This window comes from Salmo salar, unplaced genomic scaffold, assembly GCF_965601325.2.
Source record: "Salmo salar unplaced genomic scaffold, fSalSal1 ptg000206l, whole genome shotgun sequence".
Taxonomy (NCBI): Eukaryota; Metazoa; Chordata; class Actinopteri; order Salmoniformes; family Salmonidae; genus Salmo; species Salmo salar.
The window spans coordinates 1083765-1106605 of record NW_027675329.1 but is presented as its reverse complement, the minus strand read 5'-3'; the positions used below and the strand labels follow the sequence as shown (position 1 = coordinate 1106605).

Genomic DNA, 22841 nt, shown 5'->3' with positions numbered 1-22841 from the left:
TCATGGAAGTTTGATGACAACGGCCCAATCCTACATTTACATAAGTGTTCAGACCCTTAACTCAGTACTTTGTTGAAACACCTTTGGCAGCGATTACAGCCTTGAGTCTTCTTGGGTATGACACTAGAAGCTTGGCACATCTGTATTTGGGTAGTTTCTTCCATTCTTCTCTGCAGATCCTCTCAAGCTCTGTCAGGTTGGATGGGGAGCATCGCTGCACAACTATTTTCAGGTCTCTCCAGAGATGTTTGATCGGGTTCAAGTCCGGGCTCTGGCTGGACCACTCAAGGACAACAGTGCAATAATATGTAACAACTTCACAACAAATACACACATCTAAAGTAAAGGAATGGAATTAAGAATATATAAATATTTGGATGAGCAATGTCAGAGTGGCATAGACTAAAATACAGTAGAATAGTATAGAATACAGTATATACATATGAGATGAGTAATACATAGACAGATACAGTAGAATAGGATAGAATACAGTATATACATATGAGATGAGTAATACATAGACTAAGATACAGTAGAATAGGATAGAATACAGTATATACATATGAGATGAGTAATACATAGACAGATACAGTAGAATAGGATAGAATACAGTATATACATATGAGATGAGTAATGCATAGAGAGATACAGTAGAATAGGATAGAATACAGTATATACATATGAGATGAGTAATACATAGACAGATACAGTAGAATAGGATAGAATACAGTATATACATATGAGATGAGTAATGCATAGAGAGATACAGTAGAATAGGATAGAATACAGTATATACATATGTGATGAGTAATACATAGACAGATACAGTAGAATAGGATAGAACCTAGTCTGTTCATTATATACTTCTACATGATGTATTGTTACACCATGTAGGAGCAGTATAGACCTAGTCTGTTCATTATATACATCTACATGATGTATTGTTACACCATGTAGGAGCAGTATAGACCTAGTCTGTTCATTATATACATCTACATGATGTATTGTTACACCAACACAAAAAAAGGAAATTATATTATTTTATACTAATACAATTGCTCAGAGAAAGAGATTTAGTTTAAAATGTAATTCTCAAAAGGTTGGGGTCTGAATTATTGCCACCCATGTTTTCAATACTCCAGCACCCTCCCCTTGGGAGGATAATGACACTGAAATGTTTAATGAGATTAGAGAACACATTGGGTGGGATCTTAGACCATTCCTCCAAACAGAATCTCTCCAGGTCTTTGATTTATTTAGTCTGTCTTGTGGACTGCCCTGTTCAATTCAAACCACAGGTTTTCAATGGAGTTCAAGTCCGAAGACTGAGATGGCCATTGAAAATGTTGATTTTGTGCCCAATTAACCATTTCTTCATGGATGTTGATGTGTCTTGCTGGAAGATCCACTTATGGCCAAGTTTCAGCCTCCTAGCAGAGAGGTAACCAGGTTTTGGGCTAAAATATCCTGGTAGTGGGTAAAGTTTATTTATTTATTTTATACAGTAATTTTTGCTCGTCTTTATCAAGGGTATCAATAACTAGGTGCTTATTTTGATATCTAGTTATTTGACTGAATCAGAAATACAGATGTGGAGTAGATGTAGAGTTTGTTTTAAATTCTCATAAAAATCTGAACTAATCAAACAACACTTGTTGCTCTTTGTACGTGTTGATATAATATTCATATTTAATGGAGAGAAAAAAACGTTTCCCTAAACTGCTTTATAATATTATAATTCAATGAAGAATAAAAATAGTTTTCCCTCCTCAACTGCGTTTCCTCCCTCCAGACAGCAGATGGCGATATGTGTCTTTCAGGCGATGTTTCTAGTGTGACGTATAATCTAGTGGACGGAACTCTTCAACAACTGCAGCCACCTCGGTAGCTCGCTAGCCGACAAAGTCTGAACATTCAAGTTCTTAAGACAATTTCGTGGTTTAATTGCCACTGTGATTTAAACATAGTACTCCATTTTATGTAATATTTACGTTGTAAGTCAACTAGCTGGCTGGTTAAGTTAGCACTAGTCTAGTCGCTAATGCTAACTAGCTATTATCCCCGACCATGAGTTCACTAAGCTACTCTCCTGTTAAAGAAGAGGTCTGCTGGACGGAAAAAGACACTCTCGTGGAAGAGGAGGCTGTTTCAATACAAAAACAAGTAGAGGGTGAGGCTGTTACCGTGAAAGAAGAAGAGAAAGACGTTTCAGTTAAAGAAGAGGAAGACGCGTTCAGAGTGAAAGAGGATGAGGATGTTACTGTGAAAGAAGAGGAGGAAGATGCAGTTTTTGGAGTGGAGGATGAAGTGAAAGAAGATGAAGACGTTTTTGGAATGAAGGATGAAGAGGGGGAGATTACTGTCACATTAGAGGAGGACGAAGAAGAGAAGACTGGAGAACTGATTAACACCAGTAAATACAGTGAGTACTATCTAATAAAACAGGGACATTGTTCTGGTTAACACCAGTAAATACAGTGAGTACTATCTAATAAAACAGGGACATTGATCTGATTATTACCAGTAAATACAGTGAGTACTATCTAATAAAACAGGGACATTGATCTGGTTAACACCAGTAAATACAGTGAGTACTATCTAATAAAACAGGGACATTGATCTGATTAACACCAGTAAATACAGTGAGTACTATCTAATAAAACAGGGACATTGATCTGATTAACACCAGTAAATACAGTGAGTACTATCTAATAAAACAGGGACATTGATCTGATTAACACCAGTAAATACAGTGAGTACTATCTTATCAAACAGGGACATTGATCTGATTAACACCAGTAAATACAGTGAGTACTATCTAATAAAACAGGGACATTGATCTGGTTAACACCAGTAAATACAGTGAGTACTATCTTATAAAACAGGGACATTGATCTGATTAACACCAGTAAATACTGTGAGTACTATCTTATAAAACAGGGACATTGTTCTGGTTAACACCAGTAAATACAGTGAGTACTATCTTATAAAACAGGGACACAAACTCTGCAGTTGCATTCTATACTCATATGTTTTTGTACTGTATGAATTGTTCACTTTTCCTGTTGAAAAGTGATATAAATACAGTAAAGTATAAACACACTAATGGGAAACAAATAAATGTTTTGAGCAAAATAGTGCTTTTTTAACAACTGCAAACTAGAAGGAGTGAGTGATGTCATAGTAAGGTCTCCAAGGAGTTGGCTTGATGGGAAGTCGTGATGTCATCCAATAGGAGACTGATCTTCATGTGAATATTCATTATTCTTTTTAAAATCCTTCATGTTCTGTCAAGTTGGTTGTTGATCATTGCTAGAAAGCCGTTTTCAAGTCTTGCCATAGACTTTCAAGACGATTTAAGTCCAAACTGTAACTAGGCCACTCAGGAACATTCAATGTCATCTTGGTAAGCTCCTCCAGTGTAGATTTGGCCTTGTGGTTTAGGTTATTGTCCTGTTAGGACAGTTTTTTGTATTCAGATCTCTGAAATGCTCTCTACCTACGTAACATTTAGTGTCTCCTTATGTTAAGCTGGGAAAACAGTTTTCATGGGCACAGAAATCCTAAATCATTTCAGAGTTTGCAAATCCAATGGTTCTAACCGAGTGTCACCTTAACTTTATTGACAACACCCAAATGGATACTGTCATTAACGCGGTTCTTCAATAATTACACATAATACTGTAGCTGTTTAGTTACAGTTACATGTTCAACTATCATCAGCTGATCCAGGAAATCATTTTCTGAATGACAGTCACATGACAAACATCACGACATGCAACAACAACCAAAGTGCTTCTTCATTCATTACTCTGGTAAAGACAGTTATGCCGTTCTCCACGTTGGATCCAACATCCCTAACAAATTCATGTTTATAATGTGCTATTGTCTGGTCGATGTACTGTAGGGTCTCGTTAGTCTGTCTGGACACAGAGATACTTAGCTCATAATGTGTAGAGAACTGTTCCTTGATGGATAGGCTACTGTACAACACACAGAGCTATTTTCCTATATTCAGGACATTTAGAATGACAACACATCACAGAGTAGCCTAGTGGGATTATTCACAAAACTATCTGGTGATCAGGTTATGAAATGTCATGACAAAGACATTTTAGTTTCCATGTTTCACCTGAAATATTGAATGATTTATAGTCCTACGTCTATGTTGTTGTTAGACCTACTGTAGGACCCATAACTTTATCTATGTTATTGTTACGTGAAGTTATGGGTCCTACAGTAGGTCTATGTTGTTGTTAGGTGAAGTAGGTCTATGTTGTTGTTAGAAGTTATGGGTCCTACAGTAGGTCTATGTTATTGTTGTGTGAAGTTATGGGTCCTACAGTAGGTCTATGTTGTTGTTAGAAGTTATGGGTCCTACAGTAGGTCTATGTTGTTGTTAGGTGAAGTAATGGGTCCTACAGTAGGTCTATGTTATTGTTAGGTGAAGTTATGGGTCCTACAGTAGGTCTATGTTGTTGTTAGGTGAAGTTATGGGTCCTACAGTAGGTCTATGTTATTGTTAGGTGAAGTTATGGGTCCTACAGTTATAATCCAAAGTAGTGTGAAATGCATTCATAAGCAACCTGGAAATGGAGGCTATATTTGCTGTCAACCTATGAGAACTCCCCTGAGTTTTCCCCCACGGTGGTGAATTAGTGAATAGACACAGAGCTTAATGTGAGTTTCCTTGAGTAGCACTCCTGATCTTGTCCTGACATTGAGCTGTAATATTCAGAAAACGTTGTGGAAAACTTAAATCTTCGCTCACCATTTTTGGTTTACCAGATATACTACATCCATAACTAGTGGTTTCCTCATTACCAGATATACTACATCCATAACTAGCGGTTTCCTCATTACCAGATATACTACATCCATAACTAGTGGGTTCCTCATTACCAGATATACTACATCCATAACTAGTGGTTTCCTCATTACCAGATATACTACATCCATAACTAGTGGTTTCCTCATTACCAGATATACTACATCCATAACTAGTGGTTTCCTCATTACCAGATATACTACATCCATAACTAGTGGTTTCCTCATTACCAGATATACTACATCCATAACTAGTGGTTTCCTCATTACCAGATATACTACATCCATAACTAGTGGTTTCCTCATTACCAGATATACTACATCCATAACTAGTGGTTTCCTCATTAGCAGATATACTACATCCATAACTAGTGGTTTCCTCATTACCAGATATACTACATCCATAACTAGTGGTTTCCTCATTACCAGATATACTACATCCATAACTAGTGGTTTCCTTATTAGCAGATATACTACATCCATAACTAGTGGTTTCCTCATTACCAGATATACTACATCCATAACTAGTGGTTTCCTCATTACCAGATATACTACATCCATAACTAGTGGTTTCCTCATTACCAGATATACTACATCCATAACTAGTGGTTTCCTCATTACCAGATATACTACATCCATAACTAGTGGTTTCCTCATTACCAGATATTCTACATCCATAACTAGTGGTTTCCTCATTACCAGATATACTACATCCATAACTAGTGGTTTCCTCATTACCAGATATACTACATCCATAACTAGTGGTTTCCTCATTACCAGATATACTACATCCATAACTAGTGGTTTCCTCATTACCAGATATACTACATCCATAACTAGTGGTTTCCTCATTAGCAGATATACTACATCCATAACTAGTGGTTTCCTCATTACCAGATATACTACATCCATAACTAGTGGTTTCCTCATTACCAGATATACTACATCCATAACTAGTGGTTTCCTTATTAGCAGATATACTACATCCATAACTAGTGGTTTCCTCATTACCAGATATACTACATCCATAACTAGTGGTTTCCTCATTACCAGATATACTACATCCATAACTAGTGGTTTCCTCATTACCAGATATACTACATCCATAACTAGTGGTTTCCTCATTACCAGATATACTACATCCATAACTAGTGGTTTCCTCATTACCAGATATACTACATCCATAACTAGTGGTTTCCTCATTACCAGATATACTACATCCATAACTAGTGGTTTCCTCATTACCAGATATACTACATCCATAACTAGTCGTTTCCTCATTACCAGATATAGTACATACATAACTAGCGGTTTCCTCATTAGCAGGGAGGAGTTTCTACAACCAAATTGCGTGTGCATCGCCCTCGTGCCGCAATTTTAGCAAACACAGAAAGGGGCAGAATATTGGAGACCAAAAGTCGTCTGGCACACTGCTTAGAGGTTCAACAACATGAATAACTTATTTCTAGCCTACAATCTTAATGTTACTACTAATGTGAAAACAAGACAAAATATGACTATTCTTGCTCATTTTAAGACAAATATCAAATAATTTTTACATTCATTACAGACGTCAATTGTTGTCCAACATCATGGCTCCGCTGTTGGCATCACCTTTTACAGTGGATTACCGCTGTTGTGGGCCTTTAATCATCTGTCTGACTTTGTTGTTCACACAGGAGAGATATGGGACTATCGTGGATCCTCTGGGGAGCCTCAACAACCTCTTGATGCTGAAGAGGCAGAGAAGAGTCTCTCCAGATCAGAACACCTCAATAAACACCTGCAGAGATCCACAGGGAAGAGAACTCACTGCTGCTCTGACTGTGGGAAGAGACTCACCTCATCAGGCATTAAAATTCATCAGAGAATACACACAGCAGAGAAACCTTGTAGCTGTGATCAATGTGGGAATAGTTTTACTACATCTGATCATCTGACTTTACACCAGAGAACACACACAGGAGAGAAACCTTATAGCTGTGATCAATGTGGGAAGAGTTTTGGTCAATCTGGAAAACTGAGAGTACACCAGAGAATACACACTGGAGAGAAATCTTTTAGCTGTGATCAATGTGGGAAGAGTTTCACTACATCAAGCATTCTGACTCTACACCAGAGAATACACACAGGAGAGAAATCTTATAGCTGTGGTCAATGTGGGAAGAGTTTTGGTCAATCTGGCTCTCTAACTCTACACCAGAGAATACACACATGAGAGAAATCTTATAGCTGTGGTCAATGTGGGAAGAGTTTTGGTCAATTTTGCCATCTGACTCAACACCAGACAACACACACAGGAGAGAAATCGTATAACTGTGATCAATGTTGGAAGAGTTTTGCGTGATCTGGAGAGCTGACAGCACACCAGAGAACACACACAGGAGAGAAACCTCATAGCTGTAATCAATGTGGGAAGAGATACTCTGATTAAACATCAGAAAATTCATGAAGGAGTTGTTTCATGATATCAGTGAAATAAAATGTAGAATGTTTAAACATTGTAGTAAGAGTATTTTAATGATGTCACAATGTAGAACCCTAAACGTGTGTCCCCTGTTCTATTGATTTCAACATGATATGGATATTAGCCTCAGGGGGAAAATCCAGGCTCTGAAATGGAAGAGTTACTATTTATGTGATTTAACAAAAAGTGACTAATAAAAAGAGTTGTTACACTTACCACGTTGGTGACCCACTGGAATCAAAATGCAACACTTCAAAATGTATCTGGCTGTTTTCTATGAATTGTCCTCTAACCAGGGATGTACACATTATTCCCAGATTCCGTGTGGTTTTTGAGCTGTTAGTTTTAACAGGACGTGCAACCTCATCTCCCTCCTCTCGCACAATTGATTTCAACATGATATTAATGAGTGATGACAAATAAGTGTTGTGTTCCTTTGTTTAGTGACCCCTACATTTAAATGCATCAGTCCAAAATGTAGCTGACTGTCTTCTTCAGGTTGTCCTCTAGTGAGGTAAAATACATCTCCCATTTCCATATGTTTATTTTTTAGTTATGTTAGTTTCAACAGCACGTACAACCTGATTTCCCCCCTAATCGATATCAGTGATTTATTCCTACTTGTCAAAACAACAGCGTTTCTGGTGCTTGTACAGTTTTATAAGGTGCTTGTTTTAAATAATACAAGTAATATGATTATTGTGGCAGATGTTTGTGTATGTATTACATTTTATGTTTAGGTTTTCAATTTATCACAAACTGTTTCTGCATATTGGTTATTGAAAGTTGAAAAGAAAACAATTTAATTTCAACTTACTTGCAGCCTATACACATAGTCGCAGTACAATAATCAATTATATGAACAATCCTACATCACTCCAGTATTTATTTACAACATTCAAGTACTAATTGTCTTTATTCCACTACTGAAGAAGCAGGACTCAAACATTCAGCCTGACAAAAGATACATTTTATGCCTCACCATTAAGGGAATTATTGCTAATACATATTAACAAAGGGGTGTACATTTGGTTTTTATATTTCATGTTTAATATTCATGTAAGATTTAGTAATCATAATTATTTATGCAACCAACTGACAATTTTTGGTACAATTACATTGACATTGCTGCCCTGCTTTTAGAATATCAGGGTTCCTTCTCAGATGTGCCAACCCAAATGTACTAGAGCATGACATTGGGGACTGGGCCCCGATCCAACAACATGCCTATCTAGTGAACCCTGAGAAGAGAGAGAAGCTCCGCAGTGAGGTGGAAAGTTACTATGGATATTAAGGAGCTAGTTCTAGAAGCTAGTGAGTTTTAGGAAGACGAGAGTTCTAGAAGCTAGTTAGTTTTAGGAAGACGAGAGTTCTAGAAGCCAGTGAGTTTTAGGAAGACAAGTGTTCTAGAAGCTAGTGAGTTTTAGGAAGACGAGAGTTCTAGAAGCTAGTGAGTTTTAGGAAGACGAGAGTTCTAGAAGCTAGTGAGTTTTAGGAAGACGAGAGTTCTAGAAGCCAGTGAGTTTTAGGAAGATGAAAGTTCTAGAAGCTAGTGAGTTTTAGGAAGAAGAGAGTTCTAGAAGCTAGTGAGTTTTAGGAAGAAGAGAGTTCTAGAAGCTAGTGAGTTTTAGGATTCTATAGAAAGAAAAAGGCAAAAAAAAGAATATGATTGTATATTATTATTTAGAAATGCATGTTTTTAATTGTTGACAGCCAGTAGACACCATATTTATATTCTAGAAGGTGAAGCATTGTAGTTGATTATAATGTGAAATGGAAGTTGTTTTCTGTTGGTGGTGAGCAAACTTGTCCAACAAAAATATAGGATATATTTGTTGTCTTAAGGGGTAAGGTGTTACAGGCTTTGGTTTTTCCATTTATGTTTTGAGGTTGAACTTTAGCTCGTTAGCACGTCTAGCTCGTCAGCTCGTTAGCACGTCTAGCTCGTTAGCACGTCTAGCTCGTTAGCCCGTTAGCACGTCTAGCCCGGCTAGCTCGTTAGCCCGTCTAGCTCGTTAGCCCGTTAGCACGTCTAGCTCGTTAGCACGTTTAGCTCGTTAGCCCGTCTAGCTCGTTAGCACGTTTAGCTCGTTAGCCCGTTAGCACGTCTAGCTCGTTAGCACGTCTAGCTCGTTAGCACGTCTAGCTCCGTCAGCGCGTCTAGCTCGTTAGCCCGTCTAGCTCGTTAGCACGTAGGACGCACTGATTGGTGTCACCTCGTTAGTCAGTATGTGTTACACCTGTGCTGGCTTGTCCATCTCGTTAGTGGGAAGGTGTTTCACCTGAGCTGGTCCAGGTTCTATTTAAGAGTGTCTGGCCCAGTGCTCCAGTTGTCTTGATACATGTGGAGAGTCAACACCTTTAGTTGCTCCACCTTTTTGGTTTGCTTCCTGTCTTTAAGTTTGGTGTGGGTTTTTCTTTTGTTTTCCTCTTCTTGGGCAGATTTAGTGGGTCTCATGGTGGGTGTCTTTTAGGTCCCAGTTGTTGTTACTAGTCAACTTCCAGTGGACACCCCATAGTGTCTTTCAGAGCCCCTCCTAAAAAACAAGTTATATTTTGGGTTGGATATAGCATCATATTGTTGATATTTTAATCAATGGCATTTCCTTACAATGCTCATTAGTCTTTCAGTTGTTATTGTTTTTTATCCTCATATTTGTGTACTAAATATTTCGGATTATTTTCATAGTTTTTTCCTGTGAAGCCATTGTGTTGCGTCCATGTCTGACATGTGCTGTATAAATAAAGCTTGATTTGATTTGAACATATTGTAAAACAAATTAACCCAATGACTGACCAATCAACAAACTATTGGTCCACCTTAGTATGAAAAACTGTATCAATCCCACTTTTCCAGCCTGCTGAAGGCGTGGTGGAGTGGTAAACACCACCCCCGGCTCTACCAGGGGCTTGAGGTGGTCTCCCACAGCTCTGCTTATGTCATGTTCTGTGGCCTTGCTGTTCCATTTCTGACTGCCCCTGCAACACAGAAACACATTTAGTCATATTATATAAAACACTCAAAGTAATGGATATGGAGCATCTATGGCCTCAGTTACACCTGGCACCTACATGTGACTTCTGTCATCTGATCACTCCAAGTTGCATTAGGTTCAGATCTACCAGGATGGGCCTTTGACATAGTCTGGATGCAGTCAGGCCACTGATTATGCATAAGCAATGTAAAGAGATGGGGTGAATGAGTGGAAAAGTACATTTGACACAAATTACCTTCATAATATCAAAGAACAAATGTGTGTGCCTGAGGGGAAATTAACTTTCATACAGCCAACAGGGATGAGAAATTACACCAATATTAGTGGATAATTTTCACTAATGTAAATAAACATAGATGGAACATATTCCCTTTAGCTGACGTGATGAACCGCTAAGGGAACATAAATATTTACCATCTAAACCATGTGTGACCTCTCACCTCTCTGGCTGTAGAAGTGTTCTTCCTAACCAGTCCCTCAACAGCTCTCTGACTGAGCTCCACCCTCACTGGGTCTTCAGAGGAGAGGAAGGCTGAGGAGGGATGGAAGGATGAATGGATCAGTCAGTCAATAAAGTGTAGAGCTGCTGTCTATGCTGTCTGACAAATTCACTATTTTAGTAGTTCATTAAAGTAAATAAGGCTTTATGACTGCTGAATACCAACTATCAATCACTTAGATCATGTATTTTCAGGTAGAGATACATCCTTGGGACGTCCTTAGCCGGTGGAAGTTGACATTTAAAATGGTTAAGGTAGGGGGTTAAGGTTAGGGTTTAGGGTAGGGATGTCCCAAGGATCCCAGATAGCATTGACCATTGTGCATTCTTCTGTCTCTTTTACATAGCAGGTGATGAGTTCTGACTTCTGAACTTGAAAATATTAAATATCCTTATTATGTGAAATTGAATGAAACAATAATGTATGTTGATGCTAATATGATGTATAATATTCCATGATGTTTCTATATGATAACAATAGAGTAATATATTTAATATGATGTATAATATTCCATGATGTTTCTATATGATAACAATACAGTAATATATTTAATATGATGTATAATATTCCATGATGTTTCTATATGATAACAATAGAGTAATATATTTAATATGATGTATAATATTCCATGATGTTTCTATATGATAACAATAGAGTAATATATTTAATATGATGTATAATATTCCATCATGTTTCTATATGATAACAATACAGTAATATATTTAATATGATGTATAATATTCCATGATGTTTCTATATGATAACAATAGAGTAATATATTTAATATGATGTACAATATTCCATCATGTTTCTATATGATAACAATAGAGTAATATATTTAATATGATGTATAATATTCCATGATGTTTCTATATGATAACAATAGAGTAATATATTTAATATGATGTATAATATTCCATGATGTTTCTATATGATAACAATAGAGTAATATATTTAATATGATGTACAATATTCCATGATGTTTCTATATGATAACAATACAGTAATATATTTAATATGATGTATAATATTCCATGATGTTTCTATATGATAACAATAGAGTAATATATTTAATATGATGTATAATATTCCATGATGTTTCTATATGATAACAATAGAGTAATATATTTAATATGATGTATAATATTCCATGATGTTTCTATATGATAACAATAGAGTAATATATTTAATATGATGTATAATATTCCATCATGTTTCTATATGATAACAATACAGTAATATATTTAATATGATGTATAATATTCCATGATGTTTCTATATGATAACAATAGAGTAATATATTTAATATGATGTACAATATTCCATCATGTTTCTATATGATAACAATAGAGTAATATATTTAATATGATGTATAATATTCCATGATGTTTCTATATGATAACAATAGAGTAATATATTTAATATGATGTATAATATTCCATGATGTTTCTATATGATAACAATAGAGTAATATATTTAATATGATGTACAATATTCCATCATGTTTCTATATGATAACAATAGAGTAATATATTTAATATGATGTATAATATTCCATGATGTTTCTATATGATAACAATAGAGTAATATATTTAATATGATGTATAATATTCCATCATGTTTCTATATGATAACAATAGAGTAATATATTTAATATGATGTATAATATTCCATGATGTTTCTATATGATAACAATAGAGTAATATATTTAATATGATGTACAATATTCCATGATGTTTCTATATGATAACAATAGAGTAATATATTTAATATGATGTACAATATTCCATCATGTTTCTATATGATAACAATAGAGTAATATATTTAATATGATGTATAATATTCCATGATGTTTCTATATGATAACAATAGAGTAATATATTTAATATGATGTATAATATTCCATGATGTTTCTATATGATAACAATAGAGTAATATATTTAATATGATGTACAATATTCCATGATGTTTCTATATGATAACAATAGAGTAATATATTTAATATGATGTATAATATTCCATGATGTTTCTATATGATAACAATAGAGTAATATATTTAATATGATGTATAATATTCCATGATGTTTCTATATGATAACAATAGAGTAATATATTTAATATGATGTATAATATTCCATGATGTTTCTATATGATAACAATAGAGTAATATATTTAATATGATGTATAATATTCCATCATGTTTCTATATGATAACAATAGAGTAATATATTTAATATGATGTATAATATTCCATGATGTTTCTATATGATAACAATAGAGTAATATATTTAATATGATGTACAATATTCCATGATGTTTCTATATGATAACAATACAGTAATATATTTAATATGATGTATAATATTCCATGATGTTTCTATATGATAACAATAGAGTAATATATTTAATATGATGTACAATATTCCATGATGTTTCTATATAACAATACAGTAATATATTTAATATGATGTATAATATTCCATGATGTTTCTATATGATAACAATAGAGTAATATATTTAATATGATGTACAATATTCCATGATGTTTCTATATGATAACAATAGAGTAATATATTTAATATGATGTATAATATTCCATGATGTTTCTATATGATAACAATAGAGTAATATATTTAATATGATGTATAATATTCCATGATGTTTCTATATGATAACAATAGAGTAATATATTTAATATGATGTATAATATTCCATGATGTTTCTATATGATAACAATAGAGTAATATATTTAATATGATGTATAATATTCCATCATGTTTCTATATGATAACAATAGAGTAATATATTTAATATGACAAATACTATTTTTTAATAGTTTCACTAATTCATTTTAATTAACTTAATCATTATGATTCAACATCAGTTCACCGTCTCACCTCATACTGTGTTGGAGCAGCAGCAGCTGACTGCCCAGTTCACCGTCTCACCTCATACTGTATTGGAGCAGCAGCAGCTGACTGCCCAGTTCAACATCAGTTCACCGTCTCACCTCACACTTTATTGGAGCAGCAGCAGCTGACTGCCCAGTTCAAAATCAGTTCACCGTCTCACCTCATACTGTATTGGAGCAGCAGCAGCTGACTGCCCAGTTCAACATCAGTTCACCGTCTCACCTCATACTGTATTGGAGCAGCAGCAGCTGACTGCCCAGCTCACCGTCTCACCTCATACTGTATTGGAGCAGCAGCAGCTGACTGCCCAGTTCAACATCAGTTCACCGTCTCACCTCGTACTGTATTGGAGCAGCAGCAGCTGACTGCCCAGTTCAACATCAGTTCACCGTCTCACCTCATACTGTATTGGAGCAGCAGCAGCTCACTGCCCAGTTCAACGTCAGTTCACCGTCTCACCTCATACTGTATTGGAGCAGCAGCAGCTGACTGCCCGGTTCAACATCAGTTCACCGTCTCACCTCAGACTGTTTTGGAGCAGCAGCAGCTGACTTGATCGTTGATGCTATTCATCATGTTTGAATCTGAGAGTAAATAGAGCCGACTACACTCTAAAAATGAAGGGTTCAACTGGAGTTGTTCTCAGATCCCCTAAGAACCGTAGGGTTCTTGGTCAATGAAAAACATCCCCAAAAGGTTCTTCAAAGAACTTGTTAGAAGGTGGGTTCATCGAGGAACCTCCGTTGTTGCTGGACTTCTTCCGGGAACTTCGCAATTACAACTGAAAACGATGGTGACAAGTTTGGATGCGACAACAGTTAAAAAGGTTAAGTTGTGTTGATGTTTGGCTCTGAATATGTCTCGAAATAATGTATTATAATAATGTATTATAATAATATAACATACTAATAATGAATAACGAAGACAATGATGGTTTTCTGTGAATATCTTCCATAACGTTACTATAGTTAATTAACGTAAATATTAGAAAGCCGGGTTTAACCGTTGGCGTTGTATGAGCTACAGTACAGTACCGTTAGCTAGCTAGCTAACGTTATGTCCTAACTAGGCACAACTAGGTTTGGATTATTTCCTCAACTGTATTCTTTCCCATATATTCTATATCGTTTCCATAAAGCCAACATGGCTTTACACTCTCATTAATGTAAGTTTCCAATCTAGAGCAGTTCTCACTTTTGTGATAATAAACTAGCTAACTTAACTAACTAACTAACTAACTAAGGACAGTGACCTGTCCAGACGAGATGTTACAACGAACTGAATCGTCAATGGAGGTCTTCCTCTTTATATAGCCTGCTACAGCATGCAATACTATTAACTCACAAGGGGGCAGAACGTTACATGTACAATACTATCCCATTTTGGAAACGTTACATGTACAATACTATCCCATTTTGGAAACGTTACATGTACAATACTATCCCATTTTGGAAACGTTACATGGACAATACTATCCCATTTTGGAAACGTTACATGTACAATACTATCCCATTTTGGAAACGTTACATGTACAATACTATCCCATCTTGGAAACGTTACATGTACAATACTATCCCATTTTGGAAACGTTACATGTCCGCCCCCTTGTGGAGGGAAATTAATATCTTAGATGGTAGCTGTAGATGGGATTCAAATGCATAAAGGTATTAATAAAGTGTCTAGACTACCTCTTTTGTATGAATGCCCTTCAGAATCCAAACACAGTATTGCCACGCAGCAAAATGTTGCGTATAATCTTTCAAGTCAGCCTGATAAAATATTGAACAATTTGTGTACAAAGATATCTTGAAATGTGATATTAGGGCTGTATGGCAGTACTGTTACTGTATGGCAGTACTGTATTGGCTGGTGCTTTCTCCAATATGTTCTTCTATTTTACATTACATTGTATGTTGATGCCATTTATCTTTAAATATTGATGTAGCACATTTACATTTACGTAATTTAGCAGACGCTCTTATCCAGAGCGACTTACAAATTACAAAGTATATATATATATAGATATATATATATTAATGCTTGTAAGACTATTCTTTGACACATTTTCTCTTCCTTTGAAACTCTTATAGGACAGAACATGGACACAATGCAATTGGGATCAAGAAGAAGGTACAGATATGTTGTAGGACAGCTGCATTTGAAGTGTACATTTAACCTGCATAGCAGTCAATACAAACTGACATCTATTAGCATACAAATGTGTGCAAATGATCTTTTCAGATCTTCTCAGAAATGAATCAAGTCCATGGAATGGATATAGACAAAAATATCATTCAAGGACTATCAGAGGTAGAGAGGCGAGGCAGGGGTGAGGACATCATCCTGCTATTCTGACAGTCCCTGAAGGACAATACAGAAGAGGTATTTGCTCTTATTCCTTCCCTTTCTCTAATGTATTTTGTAATAAAATTAGCAAGTGTAGTAAGATCATTGCTTTACTTTACTAGGACTGGAGACCACAGCAGCGATTCTGCTCTTGCCCTACCTCTTCAATGAGGACCCGAGTGGCCTTTATGTCCGTGACAAGGTATGCCTATGCACCAATCATCTGTTTCTTCATAAACATAGGTGTGCATGCTTATATAAAACTACAGCTGAACATTTGTTATGTTCTTTGTTAATTGTATGTGTATTAATCTTTTCTTACTTTTGTTGACACAGATTTCACCGCTCTTCACTCCTTTACTGCACATCGGTGGAAATCCATTTCACCATGAGAGTGAAATCCCGCTGGCCTTTGATGGGGAGAACATCCAGGCCCTCGAGGACGTCCCCATGGGACTTGGGGCTCTGCTACGGCTGGATTTTTATTTTCCCTTCAATTTCCCAAAAATGTCAGAAAAACACTTATGTTGTTAAGTTACTGTGTTCTGGGGATAAGAGAATTTGGGGTGAAGTTAACAGGGCCGGTCATAAAGATGGAAAACTTCCTAACATAACTAAGTGGATACGATATACACACTAAAGCTGAAAAATCTGTTTTTAGCATCAAGTCTACAATATTGTTAGTTTACCTATGATTCATTTTTAATGTTATTTTTATTGTACATCATTATTATTTATATATTTTAAATGTCATGAAAAGCACTATACAAAGTAAATGTATTATTTATTAGGGTCTGACATGTCTGCAGAAATGTTGCAATTTGTTTATGTGTTTTGTAAATATGAATTCACATTTGTGGTGCCACTAAATAAACAATGAATTATTTAAATCAATATTGTCAATATTGTTGTTATTAAAATATGTTTTTATAATGCAGGGAGGGTGGACCGAGAGTTAAAAAAATGAACCCCAAAATGTTCTTTGAGGAACTTATATATATCCCCCACAGTTTCAATGTTGAATTTGAAGAACCCCTAAACTCCAGGAACCTTTACGGGACGCTTCTTCAACATCAACAGCTAGTCAGACACCTTGGTTCACTCTAACTTTATGGAAAAAGGTTTATTCAATAAATCTAGCAACTCCTCTCATACTGGGAACAACCCTACGCCTTAAGGGCAGTTTATTTCAATTAAGGTACCCGGACGTTTTATAGTTTCATCCTTAGGGCAACTTACCCTAAAGTCGACACACTCCCATCAGTTTCTGAGACAATTGCCCAGACTTTGTAGACAGTTTAATAATGCTTAACCCTCATCTTTATCAAATGATCCATTAAAGATACCAACTCAAAACCTACGTTCGTCTACATATGGGTTGTTTAAATTGTATCTAATTATATTCCCAGTATTACTTCATCAAATCTCTAGTAATCATTATACACACATACAATTCATCATATTTTCATATATTCACAGAATCCATATAAAACGTAAGAAATTCTCAGGTAGTCACGACAACCATTCCATTTGCTTTTTCAGGGACTCTCCATAGCAACGAAGCATCTCTCCAAACATCCTCCCAGCAGAACCAAAAATAAACTTTAGTTTCCCAGACAATGACCATGGGATCCTCAACTGTTCTCTAACCTCCCAGAGACCACGGCAAAATCAAGCCTCCCAGGAACTATAGACCTTCTGCTGCTTTCTAAAATATCATCCCGCTTATTATCCATATTTCAATCATCTGATTAAGCATATTTCTATATGTTACTATCCAGACGACAGATTAAGACTCATATCACAGTCACACAACTCGCATATCACAGTCACACAACTCTCATATCACAGTCACAACTCTCATATCACAGTCACACAACTCTCATATCACAGTCACACAATGCTATTCCCAAACATACCTAATCAATTAGTTGTTTTTCAACAATATTTTAACCTGCAGGAATATTTCCACATTTCTATCTAATGGTTAGTTCCTAGGATAATGAAACTCATACATTTACATCTTTCAATACTTCTAAAATGGTGTCCAGGTTTAAAACAATTACAGGTTTAAAACAATTACAGGTGCACCTTAATATCTTACACTATATCATAAATGGTCTTAACTAGTAAACACAGATTCTAGTTCTCATCCAGTTTACAGAGATAGCTGACTCAAAAATAAAACAATGATAACTACCCTAAACAACAGTATACAAGGCATATTGACATTAGAGAGACATAAAGCGAGGCAAAAAGCAATCACCCGTGTTGATTGGGAGAGCTAGCTAAGACAACAACGGGTAAGACAACAACAGTTAATCAGCTAAGACAACAACAACAGGTAAAATGGCGATGAATGGGCAGAGAGGGTCAGTTAACTACACACAGGGCCTGAATTCTAGGCTGGGGCCGACAGATAAACAAAACAAACAAAATGGAGTACCGTGATTAATGAACAGTCCAGCAGGCATCAGCTATGTAGCCAAGTGATCATAGGGTCCAGTGATGGGAATATACGAAACAGGGAAGCCGGTAAGTAGTCGTTACTATGCTAGCCGGGAGATGCGCCTGGCTCGAGGCTAACTGGTGCTAACTTTGGGACAAGGGCGTCACCGACGTCCTGCAAAGGCCGGTTGAGGGCACATCGGACGGAATTACGTCGGCAGACCAGTCGTGATGGATCGGTGGAGCTCCGTGTTGACAAAGGGTACAGGCCAAGTGGCAAAAAAGCTATTGTAGCTGGAGTAATTTTGTTTGCTAGCCGGGAGAAGCACCTGGCTCGAGGCTAACTGGTGCTAGCTTCGGGACAAGGGCGTTAGCCACTATAGCCAATCTGGTGCAAAGGTCCAGAGCTTACGGCAGGAATCCGGTGATGTATTGGCTTCTAGTCGTCTTAGTGAAGAGTCTGGGAGGAATCAGCTGTGTAGCCGAGTGATCATAGGGTCCACTGAGCAGGCTGGGAGATGGGCCTGGCTCAAGGCTAGCTTCGAGGCTGGGCCACTCGGTAGCAGCTAGCTAGCTGCGATTATCCAGTGTAATGGTCGGCTTGTCACCAAAAACACTCACAAACTTTTACAGATGCACAATCGAGAGCATCCTGTCGGGCTGTATCACCGCCTGGTATGGCAGCTGCTCCGCCCATAACCGAAAGGCTCTCCAGAGGGTAGTGAGGTCTGCACAATGCATCACCATCACCAGAAACGTTAGGAGCATAACATCAACATTTACGAAGGCAAGCAGCAGCGGGAGGAGTAGGCTAAGGAAGAGGTTTTTTTCTGATGGTTAGGCTCTTATTTCAGAGGGGTGTCATCAATAGCCCATAATGACAAAGTGAAAACAGGTAAAAAACAAAAATACCTCATTTACTGAAGTATTCAAACCCTTTGCTATGAGACTCAAAATTGCTTTCAGGTGCATCTTGTTTCCACCTGTCTATATAAGGTCCCAGAGTTGACAGTGCATGTCAGAGCAAAAACCAAGCCATGAGGTCGAAGGAATTGTCTGTAGAGCTCCGAGACAGGATTGTGTCGAGGCACAGATCTGGGGATGGGTCCCCAAGAACACAGTGGCCTCCATCAATCTTAAATGGAATACTCTTCCTAGAGCTGGTCACCCGGCCAAACTGAGCAATTAGGGGAGAAGGGCCTCGGTCAGGGAGGTGACCAAAAACCTGATGGTTACTCTGACAGAGCTCCAGAGTTCCTCTGTGGAGATGGGAGAACCTTCCAGAAGTACTCCACCAATCAGACCTTTATGGTACAGTGGCCAGACAGAAGCCACTCCTCAGTATAAAGCATATGACAGCCTGCTTGGAGTTTGACAAAAGGCACCTTAACCTCTCTAGGGTATGTGGGACGAAATCGTCCCACCTACTCAACAGCCAGTGGAATCCCATGGCGCGATATTCAAATACATTAGAAATGCTATTACTTCAATTTCTCAAACATATGACTATTTTACACCATTTTAAAGACAAGACTCTCGTTAATCTAACCACACTGTCCGATTTCAAAAAGGCTTTACAACGAAAGCAAAACATTAGATTATGCCAGCAGAGTACCCAGCCAGAAATAATCAGACAACCATTTTTCATACTAGCATATAATGTCACATAAACCCAAACCACAGCTAAATGCAGCACTAACCTTTGATGATCTTCATCAGATGACACTCCTAGGACATTATGTTATACAATACATGCATGTTTTGTTCAATCAAGTTCATATTTATATCAAAAACCAGCTTTTTACATTAGCATGTGACGTTCAGAACTAGCATACCCACCGCAAACTTCCGGTGAATTTACTAAATTACTCACGATAAACGTTCACAAAAAACATAACAATTATTTTAAGAATTATAGATACAGAACTCCTTTATGCAATCGCTATGTCCGATTTTAAAATAGCTTTTCGGTGAAAGCACATTTTGCAATATTCTGAGTAGATAGCTCGCCATCACGGGCTAGCTATTTTGACACCCACCAAGTTTAGCCCTCACCAAACTCAGATTTACTATAAGAAAAATTGGATTACCTTTGCTGTTCTTCGTCAGAATGCACTCCCAGGACTTCTACTTCAATAACAAATGTTGGTTTGGTTCAAAATAATCCATAGTTATGTTCAAATATCCTCTGTTTTGTTCGTGCGTTCAAGACACTATCCGAAGGGTGACGAAGGGTGACGTGCCCGACGTGTTTCGTGACAAAAAAATTCTAAATATTCCATTACCGTACTTCGAAGCATGTCAACCGCTGTTTAAAATCAATTTTTATGCCATTTTTCTCGTAAAAAAAGCGATAATATTCCGACCGGGAAACCCTGTTTTCGTTCAAAGACGAAAAAATAAAAACATGGTGTCGGCTCGTGCACGCGCCCCCAGTCTCATTGTTCTCAGAGCGACCACTATCCAAATGCGCTACTGTATTTCAGCCATGGCCTGCAAAGTCATCATTCAATGTTCTGCCACCTTCCGAGAGCCTATGGGAGCCGTAGGAAGTGTCACGTTACAGCAAAGATCCTAAATGTTCAATAAACAGAGCCAAGAAGTCCAAGGAATGGTCAGAGAGGGTACTTCCTGTTTGGAATCTTCTCAGGTTTTTGCCTGCCATATGAGTTCTGTTATACTCACAGACACCATTCAAACAGTTTTAGAAACTTTAGGGTGTTTTCTATCCAAATCAAACAATTATATGCATATTCTAGTTTCTGGGCAGTAGTAATAACCAGATTAAATCAGGTACGTTTTTTATCCGGCCGTGCAAATACTGCCCCCTACACTAGAGAGGTTAAGACTCTAAGACCATGAGAAACAAGAGTCTCTGGCTTGATGAAACCAAGATTGAACTCATTGGCCTGACTGCCAAGAGACACGTCTAGAGGAAACCTGGCACTATCCTTATGGTGAAGCATGGTGGTGGCAGCATCATGCTGTGGGGATGTTTTTCAGCAGCAGGGACTGGGAGACTAGTCCGGAAAGTATTATGTGAAATTATTTTGATGTGATATTTAAATATTGTGTGAAATTATTCTGAATTGATATGAAAGTACATCAATTTATGCTTCTAGAAATGTATCTTAATTGAGAATCGATTCACATTTAGATGGAATAGTTGACTATTTTAGCTACCAGAGCCAGTCTACCTCTGAAAATAACATACAGTCCTTGGACCTTGAGGAGTAACGGGGGCAGCAATCAGCAGTAGAAACAATAACAAAGCGTACTCCCTGCCCGTTTCAGTAAAAAGCTGAGGGATGGAGCTGGAGAAATGTAACCATCCATGATATCAACATTCTAGTTTTAACCATGTTTTGAGGATATACAGTGTTTGTTTATATTTACTGACAAACATTGGAGTGAATAAAAGCTTATATTTTGGGTTCTGATGGGGTACGACAGTTGAACTAAGCTCATGAGGCATTTATAAGTGATTTATTCAAGAAACAATGGGTACATATCATTAATGTATAAGTCCCTAAATGGATGTAACAACTGCTGATTGCCCCTTTAAGAGAACATCTTGGGCTAATCTAATAGGAGATATTGAGGACTACAGTATTTCAGGCATTGCCATTGGATGCATTTGATCAATTGTTAACGTTTTGTTGATGGTCCACTCTTGATGTTCTACACGTTACAGTGAAGCTTCAGCCATTCCTACAGAACAACATTAAAGTGTAGAACCCCTTTACTGCATATTGGTTCAACGACTGCAGAGACGGTACTTACTGGTGTTAAACAGATCTCCAACCTCCTCTTCTACCTCCTTCTCCTCTTTCAATGTGACAGTAATCTCCCCCTCCTCCTCTTTCACTCCAAAAACTGCATCCTCCTCTTCTTTTACTGTAACATCCTCCTCCTCTTTCACTCTGAACGCGTCTTCCTCTTCTTTCACTGTAACGTCTTTCTCTTCTTCTTTCACTGTAACAGCCTCACCCTCTACTTGTCTTTGTGGTGTGATATCCTCTTCCTCCTCTTTCACTAGAGCTTCTTTCTCCATCCAGCAGACCTCCGCTTCTTTAGCAGGAGGAGAGTAGCTTAGTGAACTCGTGGTCGGGGATGTTAGCTAGCTAGCATTAGCGACTAGCCTAGTTCTAAGCTAACTTAGCAAACCAGCTAGCTGACAAACAACGTAAATATATAATTAAATGGGCCAACAAGTACATACGACAGAAGTGTGTTTAATACACAGCGACAAATATACACCAAACCAGTGTAAAGAGCGTGAATGTTGTAGCTATGTTTGCTAGAAAGCTACCGAGGTGTCTGACTAGCTGTTGTTGTTGAAGGA

General features: G+C 37.2%; 1 protein-coding gene across 1 annotated transcript in view; it reads right to left on the bottom strand.

The window, feature by feature from the left end:
• LOC145867091 (uncharacterized) overlaps positions 1 to 22841 on the bottom strand; it is a 24660-nt gene extending 1819 nt beyond the window's left edge. The window contains exons 1-2 of the mRNA XM_082971136.1: positions 22280 to 22841; positions 10731 to 10822 (exon numbers count right to left, since the gene is read on the bottom strand). Coding sequence (XP_082827262.1) covers positions 10731 to 10822; positions 22280 to 22550 — 363 coding nt within the window. The 5' untranslated portion in view covers positions 22551 to 22841. The remainder of the gene's footprint in view (positions 1 to 10730; positions 10823 to 22279) is intronic.